The following is a 20,888-nucleotide window of genomic DNA, read 5'->3' as shown; positions in this document are numbered from 1 at the left end:
TAAAATCTCTTGGGAGTTTATTTTTGTTTAGGTTGTTCTATAGACATGGAAATTTCCTTTTAGTTTTTGTTCAATTTTTGTTGTTTGTGAAACCCAGTTATATTTATTATAAGCAACCCAGCACTAAAAACAGATCTCCTAGCTTCTGCACTTGCCAGGGATGCGAATTGGAGAGGGGCAATTGACCCTTAGAATTAAAAAAAATCCTTTTTGTATCTCCATTAGAAAAAATGGACCCCCTCCCCTACTTTACATCTTTTGGTGAATTGGCATCAATAGGTTTGATTGATCGAAGCTCATACTTTTTACTGATTGAGCTGTTATATTTTGTTGAGTGGGAAAAAAAAAATGCATGCAGCAGTAACAGCTTAACAGTATCACCTTGGCAACATTGATTTTTAGTGCTTTACACTTGCTTGTTAACCTTTATTTTGGAGGGTATTTATTTTCTTTTTGTCTCTGTTATTAATTTTCATTCTCTTTAGACTCTCTTTCAAGAGAGAAACATTTCGAAACATTGCTTGCAACAGGGGAATTCTGTTGGCGAATATCTAGAAGGTCTTTTATAATGATTTGTTTCATCAAAAGCATGTGCAAAAGCAAATGTGCATATTCCATTTAGTTACTTATCTTTTGGAATAAATGTAAAAAAAAAGTTGTTTATTTCACAAAATATTTATCACAACCCACAAAGGATCAGGTTTGAATTTTGGGGTAAAGAATTGCAAACATTAAAAAAACAAACACCAAACGAAATAATTCCAAAAAAAAAAATCGGGTAAAACTAGGTGAAATACATTTAAAAAGAGACATTTTAAACTTAAATAGGTCATTCAAAACATAAAAAACGGAAAACAAGCAAAAAAATACGCAATATCGACAAAATCTGTTCAAATAACAAACACGAGGAACTATTGGGACATTTTTTTTTTTAATATAGGGAACCAAAGTTTTTTTTTCTTGTCTGGAGGTAAATGAGCAAATGAGGGACAAGATTGTAATGGATTCAAAAGCAGGCCAAAGTTGGCAGTGTCTTGGTGGACAGTGTCTTTTGGGGAAAATATTTTCTGTGAAGGGTTTGTTATTGCATTTTTTTTTTTTTTGAAAAACGGAGGCACGACCTAACTCTCCTTTGCTCACGTGTTATCAACCTAGCAAACTTCTTCTTGTTGTTGCTGTTGTTTAGAAGCGTTTTTTAGAAGAAGAGACTATGGATCCTTACCTTCTTTGACAGTTCGTTGTAGGGCTGTTCTTGGGATGGATACGATTTTTTGGCGTTCATCGTCGGAGATGCTAGGATGCCAAACTGGACAAACATATTCAAAATGCAGACAAACAAAGGACGCACAAATCCTTAAAGAGAGTGAGAATAAATTTGGGATGCCAAATTTATTTAGGAGCTTAAGGAGGAAGATAAATGCATTAGTTCCATGGATGATATTTTAAACTTGGATATCCCACTTTAAATTTGAAATAATTTTTATGTCATTTAATTTAAAGGAGGAAACATAATTTTCAGAAGGATAGAGTTAAGAAAAAGGGGTAAGGATTTTCGAAAACATATTAGCATTTTCATAGAATTCGAAGAATTTACTGTCGTGTCTAAGTCCAAGGCGTCATATGCATTGTCGCTGAGAATGCTCATAGGGCTGCTTATTAAATTTCTATAGCAGGTCTCAACAACCGTTTGGTCATCGACAAATTTTCATCTGTCAGGAAACTCCTCAGCGAGGCTGCTGATCATCACCAAAAGAAGGGGTGAAGCTAGGAGAGTACCTTGAGTACTCTATTGTGGACTGGGATGAGACTGGAATAATGATTGTGATGTTTGACTGCATGTGATCCATTTGATAAGAAGATGACAACCAATTTCTCCAGGAAATAATTAATATTGTCAAGTTTCTCAACTAAAATATTGTGATTCATGAAATAATGCCCTTCTGTTAGGGTAAATTATTGCTTTTCAGATCAGACTATATTCCAGACAAATGTAACCAGTTTTTCCTATGGCTAAAATTAGTTTTATTGTAGCATGATTCTAATTCAAATAAGATTCAACATGCCTACTTTTCTGCTGAAAAGATGGAGGCGAGAGAGGGAGTTTATGGAACAACCAATGGCTCTTTTTCTGCCTTAAATCATACAGATTGAAAATCGGTGCGCTATTAGATTTAAATTAAGTGTATCATTTCAACCTTTGCACTAAGGGGTTAGAGATAGGGAAGTTTGAGGGACTGTAGGCCCACTTTGATCATTCAGTCTTACAAAGCTCTTTTAGAATTCTGGTTCAAAAAGGATGCAACATGCTTACCTGTATGCTAGAAAGGTAAGCTCGGTATATTAGGAGCCGATAAGGATGCCAATTGGAAATCCTTCTCGCGATTCTGGTTCAAACAAGATGCAACATGACTGTATTTCTGCTCAAAGTTGTGTGTAGGAAACGTTGGTGATATTTCCTTGGCCATGCTCTGTGCTCCTCCGTTCCTCGACTAGAATACATTCAAAATAATCGTGTGGGCGTACTTCAATTAAAGTCCCTCTCTTTCTGAAAAAATATGATAGTATGAGAGGGTAGGGGTTGGAGATACCACTGGCAGGCTTTGGTCCTTCAATTAACTAAATTGAAAATCCCTGTTTGACTTTGGTTCAAGAAGGTACACTATGCCCACTTTTCCGGCAAAAATTTGCAATGAGAAGAAATAGGGGGTTTTGCCTCTATCTTTTTTTCACAACCGATCAGGACTTTATCCCAGATTTTCTGTTTCAGAGCTCGTAACCCTTTGATTCGAGAACATGAATATAAAAAAACGTGATTCTCGTCAAAAAATGGTTACTCATCATGTTGGAAGTGTGTTGACTAAATCAATCGTTGTTTGAAAATAAGCTAAAGCAGCTGTGTATATAACTATAGGCTAGAGCGTATTTTCTGTATGAGGGACGTTTGTATGCCTAAAAATAATTAATTGTCTTTACTCCTAAACTTCTATTTTAGAGACCATAACATCTTGAGTCCAGAGCTGGAGTTCTCGAAATCTTCATTCTTTTATGGATTTTTCACGGGTGGTGCCATTGCAGGATTTCTCAAAGCTCAAGAAACATTTGAAGATTTTGTCAAACATCACCAAGCCACACCTTTCTTTAGCCAAAGTGAAGCAAAGGTAAGACTGTAATGGATAGCTAATTTCCTATTGCAGTACAGAGGCCTCAATTGACGAAAATGTAGGGGAAGGGCAAAATGCATTTTTCAAAACATAGGGAAGGGGAAATTTGGCTGTTTTTTTCCACTGTAAATCCAAATAAGGCATTTCTCAATGGAAACATAAAAACATGCTTTTTCAAAGTCTAGGGAGGGATCACCTCTACTTAGCGGTTTTTTTTGCTACAGTCCTGCAGTCCTGTGTGAAACATGTTTTTTTTTTCTTTACAACATAACTGGCGTGTTTGCAATCCCGAGGGAAGTATGAGTTTGTTTTTTATTGATCTGTTTATTATTTTTTAAATCACTACGTAATTGTAATATGAAAGGAGATATGATTTGTATTGTTACAAATTGAATTTGACTTACTTGACTTAAGACCCCTGCCTCAATGGGTAACTTAGAGAGCGTCATAACTTTACTGGTGGACCAATCTGGATCCTATTGGAGTCTCGTCAACGCCAATGCTGGCCATTTTGTTGAAATTCTTCAGGCTGTCCTTCTACCTGGTACAAGGTCAGCCCCTCAAGAGTGACCAGCAATGTGACGCGGGGCCCTTACGTATTTCTTGTAGAAGGTTCTGGTCGCATCCGGGAAAGGTGCCCAAAACATCAAAAGATTTGCTGGGCCATCTTAGTTGGGAATGACACTATTTGAGTAAGCGCAAGGAGTCTTCAGTTGCTCACAAAATCATTCCGTCAAAAATTTTCGGCTTCTGTCGGCTACATAGAGTATGACTGAGCTCACGAGTGAATTGTGTAAGCGTATCCTTTTGCCTAGAAATATTAGGAATTCTCTAAACAGCATTGCGTCTTCTGACGACAGAAGAAGATTTGCAATTCTGCTGCCCAGTTCCACTGCCACGGGGCTATCAATCGAAATCATGTAGCCAAGATAGGTGAAGTTAGTGACAACATGAACATGGGCTCCACAAACTAATGAATACAGGGGATGTAAACGGGCTTGGCGGTTTGACTTTGTTTTTTGCAAGTTTACTTTAAGCCCCCTTTTTGCAACTTCTTCCTTTGGGATATTAAGATAATCTGTCACCTGATATATAGAGTCGGCAACGAGTGCAAGGTTATCTACGAAGTCAGCATTGGTCTGGATTTGATTTCCAAGTGGGAGGACCACAAGGCAAGCGCTCGGTTGTTCGGTTCACGTTATCTATGATATACTTGATTAGTTCAAAGGCGGCAGCACACCCTTGTAGTTTACCGGTTTTGATAGTAAATGCCGTGTAATGCTTTCGTTAACTTGAATGTAACTCTTTCTATCCCTATATAGTTTTTCGAACACCTGACAATGTTGGGCTGGCAGTTCTGTGGAACGTAATATTAACCATAGGGGTTCATTGTCGACAGAATCAAAGGCAGCCATGAAGTCTATAAAGTCTATATAAGCTTTGATTCGGAAATATCTTGTCTTCTGTAGCAATCGATGCACTATACAACCCTTTAGTCTTTATAAATCTGCGTGAAGCATGATTTTTTTCTTCCGTTTTTTCAGTTACACACTACTACTGTATTTGTAATCCCAAGGGACACAGGATTTCCTTTTTTTCTGTTTTGCTCCAGTAATACAGCATTTATAGCTTTGATGGAACGGAGATTGCTTTTTTTTCTTATATTAGAGGGTATAATTAAGCTTGTGAACTGAAATTAAACTGGTCAGGTCAGATAATTAAAGCAACTCCCAGCAAATAACAGACACATTGAGTAAATTTGCCATATATGGTTCTCGATCCACCAGCATTGATTTATGATTATTCGGTTATTGTTGTAATTTTGTTCTACCACACTACATAAAAAAAAACTAGTTAAATCTTAAATCATTGCAAAAAAAATAAGTCCTAGCTAAGTGCAAATACGAACCAAGTCCAAACAGGGTGCAAAAATAAACTAAGTTGAGGCCTTCCAGTAAATAACCAGGCAAATCGCTGTAGCTCAGAAACGATTTACTGAATAATTTCAAAACTTTGGCTATTTACCAACACAATTCTGAACAAAATCTGTTAACTTTTCCTGCCTTAATTCTAATTTGTGTATGCCTCTGGTATCAAATTTTTTACATTGATCTCGAAGCAACTTTTGCACCTGATTTTTAACCATCATTGGATCGAAAATGTTTTCTGCGTACAGTCTCTTTAAGGACTCCAACCAAATGAAAGTCTGATGGAAGAGGTTAGAGTAGTAGTAGGGGTGATTTGGAAGGATTTCCTATCCCAGTTCCTATCCCTATTTCTGTATTTTGCAGTGACACATTTGGATGCGCATTTTACTGAGTATCCAATCGAGTGCAAAGACTTATTTTTGTTGTGAGCATATCACTTTAATAATTTTTGTATTGTCTGATTGGTCTTCAGGACAGTCACAGTAGATAGGCTCCTGTGAATTCCAGATTAATATAAGCATGCCTGCCACTGGCACTGCTAAATCAAGCAATAGTTTTAAAAATGGGATGGGAGATCCCTCCAAATATCCATACTGCCTTAACGTCTCCCTTCAGATTTTCATTCGCTGCCAGAGACATGCACAAATTAGAACAACGACGGGATAGGTGCATAAATGTTGTCGAGAACTGTGTTGAAAGGTAGCCTAAGTTTTGTATTGATAGAATTAATCGCTTCTGAGCTAGAGCGATTTGTTTCGTTACTTGTTTAATGACCCTTAGTATTATTTCCGAAATACCAGGCGAGTTTCAGTGTTGTTGCTACTCTTACTGATGTAGCCCGAAGGTTGTTTGCTGTGAAGTTTTGCTGCTTAGTATAGGCTATAATTGTTAAAGGGTTGCTATGGGATAGTTGCATGTCAAGATCAAACACAGTTATTTGATAATTTTGAACACCTGAAATATCTGATGATTTTAAGATTTTTATTAAACGCCATACCATTGTATTTAAGCAAATAGTTTCAGAAGGTAACTGGTCAACATAGACGCCTTTAAGGTAGATTCTTCAAGGCTTCAAATTTTGTTTCAGCTCGGTGAAAAAAGTGGTGTCTGGAGAGAAAATATTTGGTTCAGTTTTATTTGAATGTAAATAGAAGACTTTATTTCCTCCTGGTGGTAAAATTATATCTACTTCATATAATTCAGTATCGGTGAGATTCTGTCTGTCAAGGGCTAATCTGAAAAGAGTGACGTGACGCTATAGAGTCTATAGAGTAGTACCAGTTTCCTCGGAGAACAGAGATCTGATCAATCTCTTCATTTCTGAGTGCTCACAAGAGAGCGTGCGTTATTATTTTTTTCTTTTTTTTTTGCCTAATGACTAGCAATATCATCTCATTATAGAGATTGAATTTAGTTATTAGGTTTCACTAAAAGGAGACGATTTTTGTACGTAGCTTGGTAAGTATGCCTTGTTATGTCTCACGACTCGGGAATCGAGTTGGGACTTTTGGGGGAAATTTTCTTTTGAAGGGGGGGGGGGTTAAAATAATTTGAAACATTGGAGAAGCATCCAAGCTATTTTTATCTGGTCATCACAAAAAAAGCATATGCTACAGTTTATTGTTTTCATGCCTCTCGTCTGATAGGCTATTAACCTACATCCAGTAATCCCTAAAATATATCACAAAAAGGACAACAAACCTTGGGCTTTTTCTTGATTGGAATTATAAACGCAACATTAATGAACTCGGTCGTATGGCAAATGCTGTCGGACTCTCCATAAATGCTAACAAGACCAAATCAATGTCGAATGCAGTCATACCTGACTTAGCCGAAGGACTTTTGGTTAACAACGAGGAAATTGAGGAAGTGAGAGAGTTCAAGTATCTCGGCAGCATTCTTACGCAAGATGCCAATTCCGAAAGAGAAATACTGTGCCGAATAACATTGGCTGGGTCTGCTTTCAGCTACCTTAGAAATGTTTGGAGAAATAATAAATATTCCCAGAAGTTAAAGCTTAGAATTTATAATAGCAATGTGGTCTCTGTCCTTATGTACGGCTGCGAAACTTGGAGTATCACTGCTCAACTAGAACGACGACTCCAGGCATTCGACAATAATTGCCTAAGGTCTATTCTAAATATACATTGGACAGAAAGAATACGAAATGATGAAATATATCGTATGACAAATCATACCCCCATCCTTGATCTTATTATAAAGCGGCGATGGATGTATTGGGGGCATATGGTGCGAATGGGGGAAGGAAGGCTGCCGCACGATGCATGGTGTTGGACACCCCCCGGTCTCCGCAAATCAGGGAGACCGAAAATGACCCTTGGCAGGTCGCTAATAAAGGAGGCGAAGCTGGCGAGGTCCTCGTTGGAGGAGCTATGGTTGAAGGCTCAGGACAGGTCATCGTGGCGAACCACTTTTGCTGCCTTATGCGCCCCCAGGCGTAGGAGGACCTAAGTCTAAGTAAGTTATAATATCTTGTCAAAAGATACATGTGTTACATTATCTTGTACATTGAGATTCAGTTTTTCGAAAACTGCATTACTGTTGCCTTCTGTTACTTACAAAAGGCAATTGACGTTGCAATTTTTATTTCGAGTAAGTCTTCCAACATCTCTTTGAGATGTTTCAGTGCCCAATTAGCGGTGACAAACAAAACGGAGAAGAAGGTGGAGAAATGTGAGAAAAGGACACACATCACTGCTTCCCATTCGAAAGTGGTTTATCTTGTTGCTCAAGAGGGAAGAATGTAATTTTCGTATATGGGATGTTGGGTTATGGCCAATGGGTATCCCACTGGTGCAGTTTTATTTCGATCTGATGTCATTTTTGAGGGGTCTTAAAGGTTTTTCGAAATTTATTTTCGTAATTAATTTTCACCATGAAGATTGATTGAAATAACAGTTACACTTTTTGAATCAGCTTTAAATGACAAATTCTCCTTTTTTGGTAGATTTTTAAAGAGCGTATTTTTAAATTTTCGGTTACTAATCAACTAAGTAGCCTCAAAGGGTGGAACCATGGTAAGGAATGAGAATGATCGTTATTTTGTTGGGAACGAGAGGGGGGCAAGGTGATTTTGATTTGTTTTGGTGGGTGGGGGGAGGCAATGTGATTTCGATATTTTTTTTTGGGGGGGGGGGTATAATTTTTCCCTGATCCTCACAAAAGAGTATACGTTTATAAGGGTTTCTACAAAGTCTTATAAAGAGCCTTAAAAGTCTTTTTAAAGAGTTTAAAAAGTTCGCTTTAAGAGTTTTAAATCTTAAAGTTTATTGTAATTGGTTTCATTAAACGGCGAAACATTGTAGGCCTAGGAGTAGTTAGTTCAATATGTGCACCCGGTTTCTCCTCACGCCTTGGGGATTGACTTTAAACTGTCTGGAGAAGCTTCTTTTCCTGGGGGCTAGGGGAACTTTAATGGAAGGTGATAGGCTATTTGTATCCTGTCTCCACAAAAAATGTACGCTATAGTATTTTTTTATGCACTGGTATAACTCTATTAGCAAATTAGTATTAATCCTCTAGATTTTTTTTTAGGCGGAAAATTAGACTTGGATCTTAAAGAAGGGTGTGTCGAGAATCTGTTGGATTTCACAGAAAAATGTTGAGTTTCTTCTCTTTCATTAACCTTCACAGAAAAAAAACTGTTTTTAAATATCGCAAAAGGCTAGCTTATTCTTTTGAATTAAATGAAAAAGCAATTTTTTTAAATTAAATTAAAAAGCGCCATTAACGAATAAAATGGATATGAATACTCCGCGTGTAACGGAGGGGGGGCTCCTCTTCTCAACCCCCAGTTTTATCCTAAGATTTAACTCTGTCCCAATTCTTTAATAACGACTGCTCAGATACAAGAGTTGTTGAATTGGAATGAGTGAGGGGTCTAGAAAGGGGTGACCCCCTAATATAAGAAATAATTTCTGCTCGTTTAAGTTTTGATGTCACTCTTTACTTTCATTTGAGAAAATTTCTTGTTTTTTATATTTAATTTCTGTTTGTTTTTCATAGTACACCAAGGGTTTCACCCCTTATAATGATTAAATAAAAAAAACAAGTTTTTTAAACTGAAAGTAAGGAGCGACATTAAAACTTAAAACGAACAGAAATTATTCCGTATATGAAAGGGGCTGTACCCTCCTCAACGCTGCGCTCTTTATGCTAAAGTTTTACTCTGTCTCAAAAATTTATTTTTTAAAACAATAAAAAAACTTTAGCGTAAAGAGCGAGGCTTTGAGGAGGGGAAAGCCCCTTTCATATACGGAATAATTTCTGTTCGTTTTAAGTTTTAATGTCGCTCCTTACTTTCAGTTAAAAAAACTTGTTTTTTATTTAATTTTTGATCGTTTTTTAGTTGATGCAACTTTATTTTGGTATAATTTGCAACTTTAATTTGCATAAAAATTTTACTTTTCTTTTGCTCAATGGACGTCTCTAAATTTGGTTATGACGTAATTTACAAATTAACTTACGTAACTAACTTCTATATTCGTATATTTTTGTTCTGGCAAAAAATACAAAGTTGCAGATTTTTACAGATATGAGCTTGAAACCTATGTAATAGGGTTTTCTGATACGCTGAATCTGACGGTGATTTTCATTAAAATTCTTTCACTTGTAGGGGATGCTTCAACTCTCTTTAAAAAATCGAGTAAATTTTCTCAGGCTCGTAGCCTTTGATGAGTAATACTAAACTTAATAAAATTTATATATTTAGAATCAACATTATAAACCCATTCTTTTTATATATTTATTGACATCAAAATTTTGTTTTTACAAGTTTTAATCACTATTGAGCCGTATTGCTTGTTTTTTTATTGTTTTTTTTTATTACCTATACTTTATTACGTATACGAGGGGGTTCTGCCCGTATTCAGAAACAAACACTTTAAGTCAAAAATTAAAAAAAAATTGATTAACAAAATCCTGAACAAAATACGCCAGGGAATTATAATATATAGCTCTTTTGAAATCACTAAAAAAAACTGTAGCTTAAAGAGCGAGGTATTGACTTGGGGGAGAACCCCTCAGATATGTTATAATTTCTGTTCGTTTTAAGTTCTAATGTCGCTTCTTACTTTAAGTTGAAAAAACTTGTTTTTTTATTTAATTTCTGATCGTTTTTTAAATAATGCTTGGAAATCCGGCGCCCCCTTCATAGAAATGTCCCTTACCCCAAAGAAACATCATCCACGGAAAGATTCTCCAGAGTAACCCCCTCCTCTAGCCCCCCCCCCCTCCAGAAAAAAGTCCTTCCTGAAAATGTCTATATACTTCCCAATAACCAATAAATAATGCTGGCAAGTCCTGCGCCCCCGTCATGGCAATTTCCCTTCCCCCGTGAAAACTTCCTTCATGGACAGATCCTCCAACAGAACCCCCGACCTACCCCCCCCCACACTACCAGAAAAAAAACCTCCTGAAAACTTCTGTATACTTCCCAATAACCAATACTATATGTTAACATTGGGTAAAGTTCATAACTTTTAGCCCTTCCCCTGGGGACTTTGTGGGATTAAGTCATCCTAAAAGACAAATTTATCATATTTTCGACCATGCTGAACGAAATGGCTATCTCAAAATTTTGATCGGGTGACTTTGGGAAAAAAATAAGCGTGGGAGGGGGCCTAGTTGCCCTCAATTTTTTTGTTCGCTTAAAAAGAGCTCTAGAACTTTTAATTTCCGTTCCAATAAGCCCTCCCACGGTATTCTAGGACCACTGGGTCGATACGATCACTCCTGGGAAAAAAAATAAAAAAAAAAATAAACACACATCCGTGATCTTTCTTCTGGCAAAAAATGTAAAATTCCATATTTTTGCAAATAGGTCCTTAAAAACTCTAAAGTAGGACTCTCTGATATGCATAATCTGATGCTACGATTATTATTAAGGTTCTATTACTTTTAAAAGGTCTTTCCCCCTTTTTTTGAAAATCATTCACATTTTTTCAGGCGCCTAACTTTTGATAGGTAGCCATAAACTTGATGAAAATTATATATTTGAAATCAGCATTGAAATTTGATTCTTTTGATGTATCTATTGGTATCAAAAACCCGTTTTCTAGAGTTTCGATTACCATTGAGCTGTTTGAGAATTTGGCTTTGAATATCAGTGCTTCGACATAAATAGCTTATTTAGTGCATTTGCTTTTCGAAAAAAGTTTAATTATCAAAATCAAACTACCAACTCCTAAATATTTAATAACCCCTCCCCCCGCCTGCATTTTTGCAAATGGTGTCGCTGTTGAGGAAATATAGTGACCAGACCCTCTATGGGATCATAAGGCAGTATCTTATAACACATACTACGCCTTAGCTTTGTATACAAGAGCTGCTAGCCCCTGTGTGCCTGAAAAAGGAAATGCACAAATATATATATATATATATATATATATATATATATATATATATATATATATATATATATATATATATATATATATATATATATATATATATATATATATATATATATATATATATGTGTGTGTATATGTGTGTGTGTGTGTGTGTGTGTGTGTGTGTGTGTGTGTGTGTGTGTGTGTGTGTGTGTGTGTGTGTGTGTGTGTGTGTGTGTGTGTGTGTGTGTGTGTGTGTGTGTGTGTGTGTGTGTGTGTGTGTGTGTGTGTGTGTGTGTGTGTGTGTGTGTGTGTGTGTGTGTGTGTGTGTGTGTGTGTGTGTGTGTGTGTGTGTGTGTGTGTGTGTGTGTGTGTGTGTGTGTGTGTGTGTGTGTGTGTGTGTGTGTGTGTGTGTGTGTGTGTGTGTGTGTGTGTGTGTGTGTGTGTGTGTGTGTGTGTGTGTGTGTATATATATATATATATATATATATATATACTTATTCCCTTCAGTAAAAGGGAAAGTTCATATTTTGCTGATATAGCCTTTAGGTCTCTCACACATGTTGAATCTCATTGCATAGTTTCCCTCAAGATCTCCATAAAAGATTAGTTCCTTCTTGTAAAATTATTAAGGCCACTGAAAACGGAGCGAATAGTTTGGAAGGACAACGGCCTCCCTTCTTCGGTGCAAACAAAAATGTCCTTAAAATTTGTCGTGCTGAAGAAGGAAGTCGGTTGTCTTCCCGAAATATTCGCTTTGTTTTTCAGTATTTTCATTGGCCTTTAAAAAAACATTTTTAGTTGTTTTTTTTTCTTAGATTTTTTTATTATGGCAGGCTAATGGGGTTGAAGAAATTTTATGTGTTATTGTTGCCACTACAACTGGGAAGCGAAATATAAATTGTTTTGATAATTTTTAATCGATTTGCTATCTCCGCATTTTCAGTCGATAGCAACTTAATTATCTTTGGGACAATCTTTAATTTTCTTTGTTTTCCATTTACATGTCCAATAATTTTCATTTAAAGAGCCTCCTCCCATTCTTTTAGGACTATTGGTTTGGTACGATCACAGTGGATAAAAATGTAATCTTTCTTCTGGGATAAAATGTAAAATTCGACATTTTTGTATACAGGAATTATAAACCTCTACAGTAAAGTCCTCTGATATACTGAATCTAATTGCGTGATTTTTATCAAGAGCACTCACCTTTTTGGTGGGCTTACACTCTTTTTCCAAAAATTAGGAAAAATTTTGCAGACTCGTAATAATTTTTCCTTTTTTTTCAGGAAAATTCCTTTTTTAGAGTTTCAGTTTCTATTAAACCGAGTTGCTCCTTACTTACGGTTCGTTATGACGAGCTGTTTGATTCTTATGAATCCTCTTCTATAAAAAAGGAGACAAAGAAGAACAGTAATTTTTGTAATCGACCTTGGCAAAGACATCACATTTGGTGTAATTCTGTTTCAGACATTCCTTAAAAATAACTTCTGGTTACAAAATGAAAATGTAGAACAGACTCTTGGATGAAATACGAAGCAACTAACACAAAGTACTAACAACTCACTGCAGCACCAAGCCTCCTGATGCCAAAACAGCAGTGCACGCTCCTCCTCCATGCCAGTCTTTTTAAAGCTTATCTCTTAACTCCCTCCCAAGAAGTTCCAATTTCCTTTAAATTCTTCCTCGTGACCTCTTCCCATACCGGGACGACCTGATTTTTGTTTGGCCGAAAAAGACGACCTTTGTCAATCTGTCATCCTTCATCCGTAGAACGTGTCCAAAGTATCTCAGCCTTTCTCTCATTATAGCCCTAGGAAATGAGATAGAACCACATTTTTCGTACAGCCTACTGTTTGAAATACAGTCAGTTGGATGGGTATCCGAAAGAATCTGTCTTCATTTCCTCTGAAAAATATCTAGTAAATCCCCCTCCGTCTTTTGAAGTGTCCATGTTTTAGAACCATACTTGCCCACTTTCATCACTGTAGCTTATAATTTTCTATTATTGGTTCAGCATTATCTTCCTGTTCTTCCAAACTTTTTCAGCTGTTAAAAAAAAGGTCTTATTTATACTGCTTCTAACATCATCACTGCGTCCACCACCTTACTAATAGTGCTGTCTAGCTATGTAAAGCTACTTAGGTTCTCCTACATAGCCCTAATCGCTTGAGTTCTGTTATAAAACAGTTGTAATTGAGCCCTAAAAAATTGTTATGAACAAACTTATTGACGAAGAACTGTACATATGGTCATACATAGATAGATAGATTTATTTTGAATATATTTATATATATCGATAGATAGTTTTATTTTAGATACATTTATTTAGATAGATAGATTTATAGACACCTCATATTGTAAAGGAAGCAACAGAGCTACCTTTTCATATATGATTTTTTTAGAGAATGCTTCAAAATAAGATCACTTTGAATGGTTGCAAAGCATTTTTAAGGACAGGAATCAAGCTTGGCCTTTTCACAGGATCGTTAGGGTGAGTTGCTCTCTCTTTAAGATAAAACACACGTATTAAGACCGAGAATCGTCAGTTGTGTTAGAGAGCAAAATAGGAAGTAGAACTCAACAGAAACTTCGAAATTCAATAATAACAGATCAGAAAATGCCATGAATTGTCATAAAAATATCATGAATCGTCATTCAGGTCAAAAAGTAAAATAGAAAGTAGCACTCAACAGAAACTTCGAAATTAAATAGTAACAGATCAGAAACTGTCAGGAATTGTCATAAAAATATCATGAATCGTCATTCAGGTTAGAAAGCAAAATAGGAAGTAGCACTTAAAATTCCATTATACCAGATCAGAATAGGTTATGAGTGGTCATAAAAATGTTGTGAATTGCTGTGAAAATGTCGTGAATCGTCTTTCATCTTACAGAGAAAAAAAAGAAGTTGCACTCTACAGAAACTTTTCAATTCAATAATAACGGATCAGAAAATATCATAAATTGTCATAAAAATATCATGAATCGTCATTCAGGTTAGAGAGCAAAAGAGAAAACAATATCCAACAGAAACTTCGAAATTCCATTATACTAGATCAGAAAAGGTTATGAGTGGTCATAAAAATGTTATGAATTGCTAACGAAAATGTCATGAATCGTCTTTCGTGTTACAGAGTAAAAGAAGAAGTTGCACTCTACAGAAACTTTGAAATTCAATAATAACGGATCAGAAAATATCATGAATCGTCATTCAGGCATAGAGAGCAAAAGATTAAACAACATCCAACCTGAAACTGTCAGATTCCATTATACTAGATCAGAACAGGTTATGAGTGGTAACAAAGAGTAAGTAATGAGGAGCTCATGATTAATAGTCACTGAAACGTCTAATAACGAATTTTTTAGATAACAGATAGAAGTTGCACTCAACAGAACTGACTTTTCAATGCTGATTATAAAATGTCATAAAAATTATCAAGTTGAATCGTCACTCAGGTCAGAAAGCTAAAAGCCCGAGAAAATTTTGCCGATATTTGAGACAAGGAAAAACTTCAAGGATTCATAATGAATCAGGTTAGAAAATGCTATGAATTATAATGAAAATATCATGAATCGTCATTATGTTACAGAGTAAAATAGGAAGTAGCACTCAACATAAACTTTGAAATTTAATAATAAGAGTTCAAAAAATGTCATTCCAGGCATATAAGCAAAATTTTTATTTGATCCTCCCTGAGATGTCAGATTTTTTTCTTATCAAACAGTTTGTGGTAACAAAGAGTAAGTAATAAGGATCTCACATTAATAGTAACCGAAACTCTAAAAACGAATTTTTTGATAACAATAGATCAATCAAAAGAACTGAATTTTTATGCTGATTCGAAATATATAAAAATTATTAAGTTTAATGTTACCCATCAAAAGCTAAAAGCCTGAGAAAATTTTTGCCGATTCTTGAGAAAAGGAAAAAAAGTCAAGGATTCTTAATGAATCAATGAATTAATAATAATTATTCTTAATGAAATGAATCTTAAGAAATCAAGGAATCTTGTCCATTTTAACACCATAAAAATGTAGAGTAATTTCAGTTTTCGTTTTAAAGGGGAAAAGATGACACACCTGGACAGAAGCTTGGTTGTAAAACACACTATTGTCTATACTGTATATTGGGTATTTTAAGTTTATCTTTGAAATTTTCACATTTTTAACAAAATAGCCAATTTGACATAATTTCACTTTTTATTAGTTAACTAGCTTATCCGTGGCGCGTTAATTCGATCTCACCCCACCCCTCTGAGGAACCCCCCCCTCCTCCGTGTCTTAATAACGATCGTGATTTTAAATTTGAAAACATTTCGAAAATTAGGTTAGGATTATTAACTTTTGTATCACCACATTGATGCCATCTATTCCAAGTATTTGCGTCCTCTAATTTCAGTCAGTGCAAAAAGTATTCGAAAGATTAGCAAGACATCAGGGAAAGGGGGGGGGGGAAATATATATACATGACCTCCACAAGAGTATACTCAGCAACTTCTTAAGATTTCTTGATCGGATAAATTTTGGAGAAATGCATACAGGACAGACAAACATGACATATATTCGTTTTTGTTTATATAGAAAATGGAATGTGGTGAAGATATGGCTGAGAGGAGGCATCATGAGGCTGCTCCCTCCTTGACCCCCGCTTTTTATGCTTAAGCTTATATATTCTGATTCAACGGTCCTCGTGTTTGAGCTGTCAAAAGGTCAAAACAATTGAGACAAAAGGTTATAATTCAGTTTAAAGATTGGGGGTTGAGGAGGGCGCAGCCACCCTCTAATACGAATAATTTCTGTTTGTTTTAGTTACAGTGTTGTCGTTAACTTTTATTTGAAATTTTTTATATGAATGAATGAATGAAATATTTTATTAGCTATCCACACACAAAGTGAAAACGATGTACAAAACGAATACAAAAAGAGAGAAAAGCATGAAAAAATGACTAATTATTAAAGAAAAAACAATTACTAAATTTTAAATTAAAAACTTACTAAAGAAAAATACTAAATGAAATACTTAATCAGTTTATTTACTAAAAAATTACTAAATAAAAATAAATATTAAATAACAAATTACTAACTACAAAAACAAGAAAAAAAATGCACATAAATACATAACAAAGACTACAAACAATTCAAAAAAGAGTACCCATTCAGCGGTGGTACCATCCATCCTCAGACGCGACACTTTAAATTAAAAAGTAACTTTTGCCCACAAGTGCTTCGAGAACAAGAGCTCATTTAGTGTATTTACTTCTCGAAACAAAGCATAATTACCCAAAATAAACTATCGCTTAGTCAATAAGAGCTCTCACCTCCTCAGTGCTCATATCATCTGAATATTCGGTCAATTCGCAATAAAAATGAGGAATTTTGCATCGTGTTGAATTTTTTCTTTCGCATTTCGAGAAATTTCGCATTTTGTGACCTTTAGGTCTCTGCATTTTTCCATCAATTTCGTGCCCCTTCTTTGGCAGTTTATTTCCTTTTTCTAAAACTATATCTACTTTTTATGCGCCAATATTAGTGATTAACAACTTTTGAGTTAATACATTTTTTTTATATGTAGAACCAGCATGATTAATATATTATGCTGTTACATATATTATAAACTAAACTTCGTTTTTTAGTGTTTGGGCTCCTATTGACCAGGGTTGCTCCTTACTTACAGCTTGTTGCTACGAGGTATGTGATCCAAAGGTCTCCTAAATACGAAGGAGACTATTACTCCCTAGTTCGACCTTTTTTTTACATTCAAGTTGAATATTCGTATAACAGTACTTCGAGAAAAATAATCCCCCCTGAAAAAAATGCACCCCTCCTATTATAATAGAAAGGTTTTCAAGGCAACTCCTTTGAACCTTCCTTCTCCCCGAAAAGTTTCCTCATGGGGCTCAAAATGCCACCCACCTTCCCATATTTTGTACTGATAAGTATGCGAATATCATCTTTTATGTTACATAGGAATAATTGTCCTAATAAGAGGGGTGGTATCACCGTGCAGCAACCATATTACAAACGGAGTCTAAAAACTTCCGGGAATCAAGGGAGGGCTATATATTAACTTACGCCTCCCTCCCCAACCTCCTTTTTAATTTATCTGAAGAATTGGAGAGAGGTAGAAATTTTTTGCATAAAAATGCACTTTTCTACGTTTAAGCACACTCCCCCCACTTACTCAAAGATCCACTGACCCTTCTTTATAATTACTAATGTGCAATTATACCCTACTGACACTGAATTTTACCAGGTCACAGATATGAATAGTCTGAAGACTAAGCCAGAGGCCAAAAATATTTTCATGTTGATGTTCTTGGTACTTCTACCTAAAGAGTTAAAGAGGCTGAGTTACAAGGTCGAACCTTAAAACGTACAGGGATTAGGAGGCACAGTTGGGGGGCTACCACCCCCAAACCCCCGCTTTCGCAGCCTTTAAATATAAAAAAAAATTTCTTTAAACTGAAAGTAAGGAGCGACATTAAAACTTAAAAAGAACAGAAATTATTCCGTATATGAAAGAGGCTGTGCCCTCCTCAACGCCTCGCTCTTTACGCTAAAGTTTGACTTTCTCACAACTCTTTTTTTAAACAATAAAAACTTTAGCGTAAAGAGCGAGGCGTTGAGGAGGGCACAGCCTCTTTCATATACGGAATAATTTCTGTTCTTTTTAAGTTTTAATGTCGCTCCTTACTTTCAGTTTAAAGAAATTTTTTTATATTTAAAGGCTGCGAAAGCGGGGGTTTGAGGGTGGTAGCCCTCAACTGTGCCTCCTAATCCCTGTACGTTTTAAGGTTCGACCTTGTGACTCAGCCTCTTTAACTCTTTAGAAAACATAGTTTTTCAAATAATTTCTGCACGTTTTTGTATAGTTTGTTACTAATTATTGCTTGACTAACTGTTAGCTGATTGTGTCAGGAGTTAAAGTTGGGGGGCTTCCACCCCCCAAACCCCCTGCTCTTGAACATTCTTGTGTTAAGGCTTTTAATTCCTGAATACTCAAATCACGTCGTACAGGGTGCCTCCTAATCCCTGTACGTTTTAAGGTTCGAACTTGTGACTCAGCCTCTTTAACAGCCCCCAACTGTGCCTCCTAATCCCTGTACGTTTTAAGGGTCGACCTTGTAACTCAGCCTCTTTAACTCTTTAGAAAACGTAATTTTTTTCAAATAATTTAAAAAAGAAACTGAGTTTCTTTTCAAAGTATATAAAAAAGTTGCTCTGATGGTGAATCGAACCCGAGTTTTCCGCCTGAAAGTCTGAAGTCTCAGCCGCTGGACTATACAAACACAATAGTAATTGTTGTTTAGCAAATAGAAGGTATTTTCGACGCAAGCAAATTCCCAAAAATCTTGATATGTGGTTTTTGGAAAACAGGGAAGGAGTGATCAGATTGAGCTGAAATTTCGACGATAAGCTCCCAGGCCCCAGGAAAGCTTATCCTCTAAATTTCAGCCCGATCAGACAACGTTAAAGGGGGGTTGTGGAGGGAAAAATTAACATGGGCTAATATAGGAAAACGAGGTTTTTCGTAAATGTAAATTCGGGGGATAATTTTTTCGGTCTGAAAATATCAAAAGGCCCTAACAGGTCGAATTCTGCTTCGAATGAGTCCTCATTCAACCGGATCCGGGGCCAACTGTGGCCTGTAGGCGTGGCTAACAAAAAAAAAAAGAAATGAATTTTAAGTGGCTATATTTGGTTTTTTTAAAACAGGGAAGTAGTGATCGGATTGAGCTGAAATTTAGAGTATAAGCTACCGGGCCCTAGGAAAGCTTAACCTCTAAATTTCAGCCCAATCGGACAACGTTAAAGGGGGCTGTGGTGGGAGGGTCCAAACTTCCGGCCCAGTTTACCCCATGAAGATAAAGTCGGAGGAGGATGAAATTTTGCAAGTTTCTTAGTTTGAGCTTGGGCTACAAAATGCAATTACCGCCGTCTTTCTGCGACCTCTAGGACCTGAAATCGCTTAACATTGTGGTGGGTCGCCTCTTTATAGTAGAGGCACAAGTGTGCCTCCTTACAAGGCATTTATCTAATGATACAGGAGGTGCCTGAAGCAAGATGGAATCAGTGTGCTACCTCCTACATAACGAAAATCGGTTTTGCTTCTTGAAATGATGCATTTCATGAGGTATGTCGGATATTCGAAGCAGTTGCCTTATAAGCAGGTGCTAGTTTAGGACTAAAGAAGGAGTAATATTGACAATCAGGTAAGCATTTACTTTGTTTCTTCGTGTTGGCACATATCAAAGAATCCTATGGATCTACCTCATGGGGGGAGCTTTCGGCTATTACCCCCTGGAAATTTTTAGGACTTACCGGTATTTTTTCTAATTTAATCCAATCTCCCTGAAATAAATTCATGTGCACGCGTCTGATCTGGCAATAGGAGGGAAATTCTTGACTAGTGAATAGGCCATGTACATTATTTTTATCTCATTAAAGCCAAAGAAAATATGAGTTCCAATTCAATTTTGTCTGTGCTCAGTCCAGGTTCGTATCCAGGAATTTTTTCGGGGGGGGGACTACAAAAAACTTTCAAAAAAAGCACCAAAAAGTTTGTTTATTATTCATTTTTGTTACGTTTTTACGAGTTGGACAAACATTTCGGGGGGGGGGGCCGAACACCCTAAGCCCCCTAGATATGGCCTTGGACCAGTTTTTTGTTTATTGCGTAATTTTTGTCTTCCAACGAGGAGGGGCAAATTCTTGGTCTTACCAGTAGCCCAGTTAAAAACGCTTATTCCCACGCAAGGGGAATCTGAAAAGGATACCACCAGATGGCTAATTTGACAGTGTATATATATACAAATCTTTAAATTAGCCAACCGGTCAACCAGTATTTTAAGCATAGGAGTCCAGCTGGACATAAGGAAACATATTAAGAAGACAATTCTTACTCCATAATATGGAGAATAATCCTAGCTAACACCTTTTGCAGGGGGGGGGGGATCCTTTATCTTCAATTTTTTCCTTGTTTGTTCCAGTTTTTCAAAGGAATTCGTGAATTTCTTAGAACCTATATATTCACAGAATATATACCCACCCCTAATGTGCAAATATATACCTAGAATTACATCCTCAATCTAAATATAACATCCATTTGCATCACAAATGAACTTTACTCCCATATTAGCCATGTGGTGGATGTCCGAATCTGAAATTGAACCTACCTATTTAGAAAAACAAGAGTTTACAGTCCCTTAAGGGCTTGTGATACAAATTACTTCTGTATTATTGAAACATTGAAAGACATCTCAGATATTCCAGCGTCTGGAAATAAAATGAATTCCAGAGTAAATCTGGCGTTACATTGCCCATGTCAAGAGGTGTCAAAAGTCAATGGTGGAAAGTATGCAATTAAGCTATGGTTCTCAGTCATGTCGCTTATATCCTTCATCGATAGAAATGAGGTCAAGAATCTATATATTGAAGAAGTCT

The 20,888-nt window shown here is 36.2% G+C and overlaps 1 protein-coding gene across 1 annotated transcript in view; it reads left to right on the top strand.

Moving 5' to 3' along the window:
* The window catches only part of 140up (RPII140-upstream gene protein), a 63,975-nt gene that overhangs the window by 6,684 nt on the left and 36,403 nt on the right, over positions 1-20,888 (top strand). The window contains exons 2-3 of the mRNA XM_089096539.1: positions 2,993-3,158; positions 13,848-13,936. Of these exons, the coding sequence (XP_088952665.1) occupies positions 2,993-3,158; positions 13,848-13,936 (255 nt within the window). The remainder of the gene's footprint in view (positions 1-2,992; positions 3,159-13,847; positions 13,937-20,888) is intronic.

The sequence above is a fragment of the Artemia sp. Qi Xiang Cuo genome, chromosome 11, assembly GCF_049724085.1.
Source record: "Artemia sp. Qi Xiang Cuo chromosome 11, ASM4972408v1, whole genome shotgun sequence".
Lineage (NCBI taxonomy): Eukaryota > Metazoa > Arthropoda > Branchiopoda > Anostraca > Artemiidae > Artemia > Artemia sp. Qi Xiang Cuo.
The sequence above is the reverse complement of the archived record's forward strand: the minus strand, read 5'-3'. Positions and strand labels throughout refer to the sequence as shown.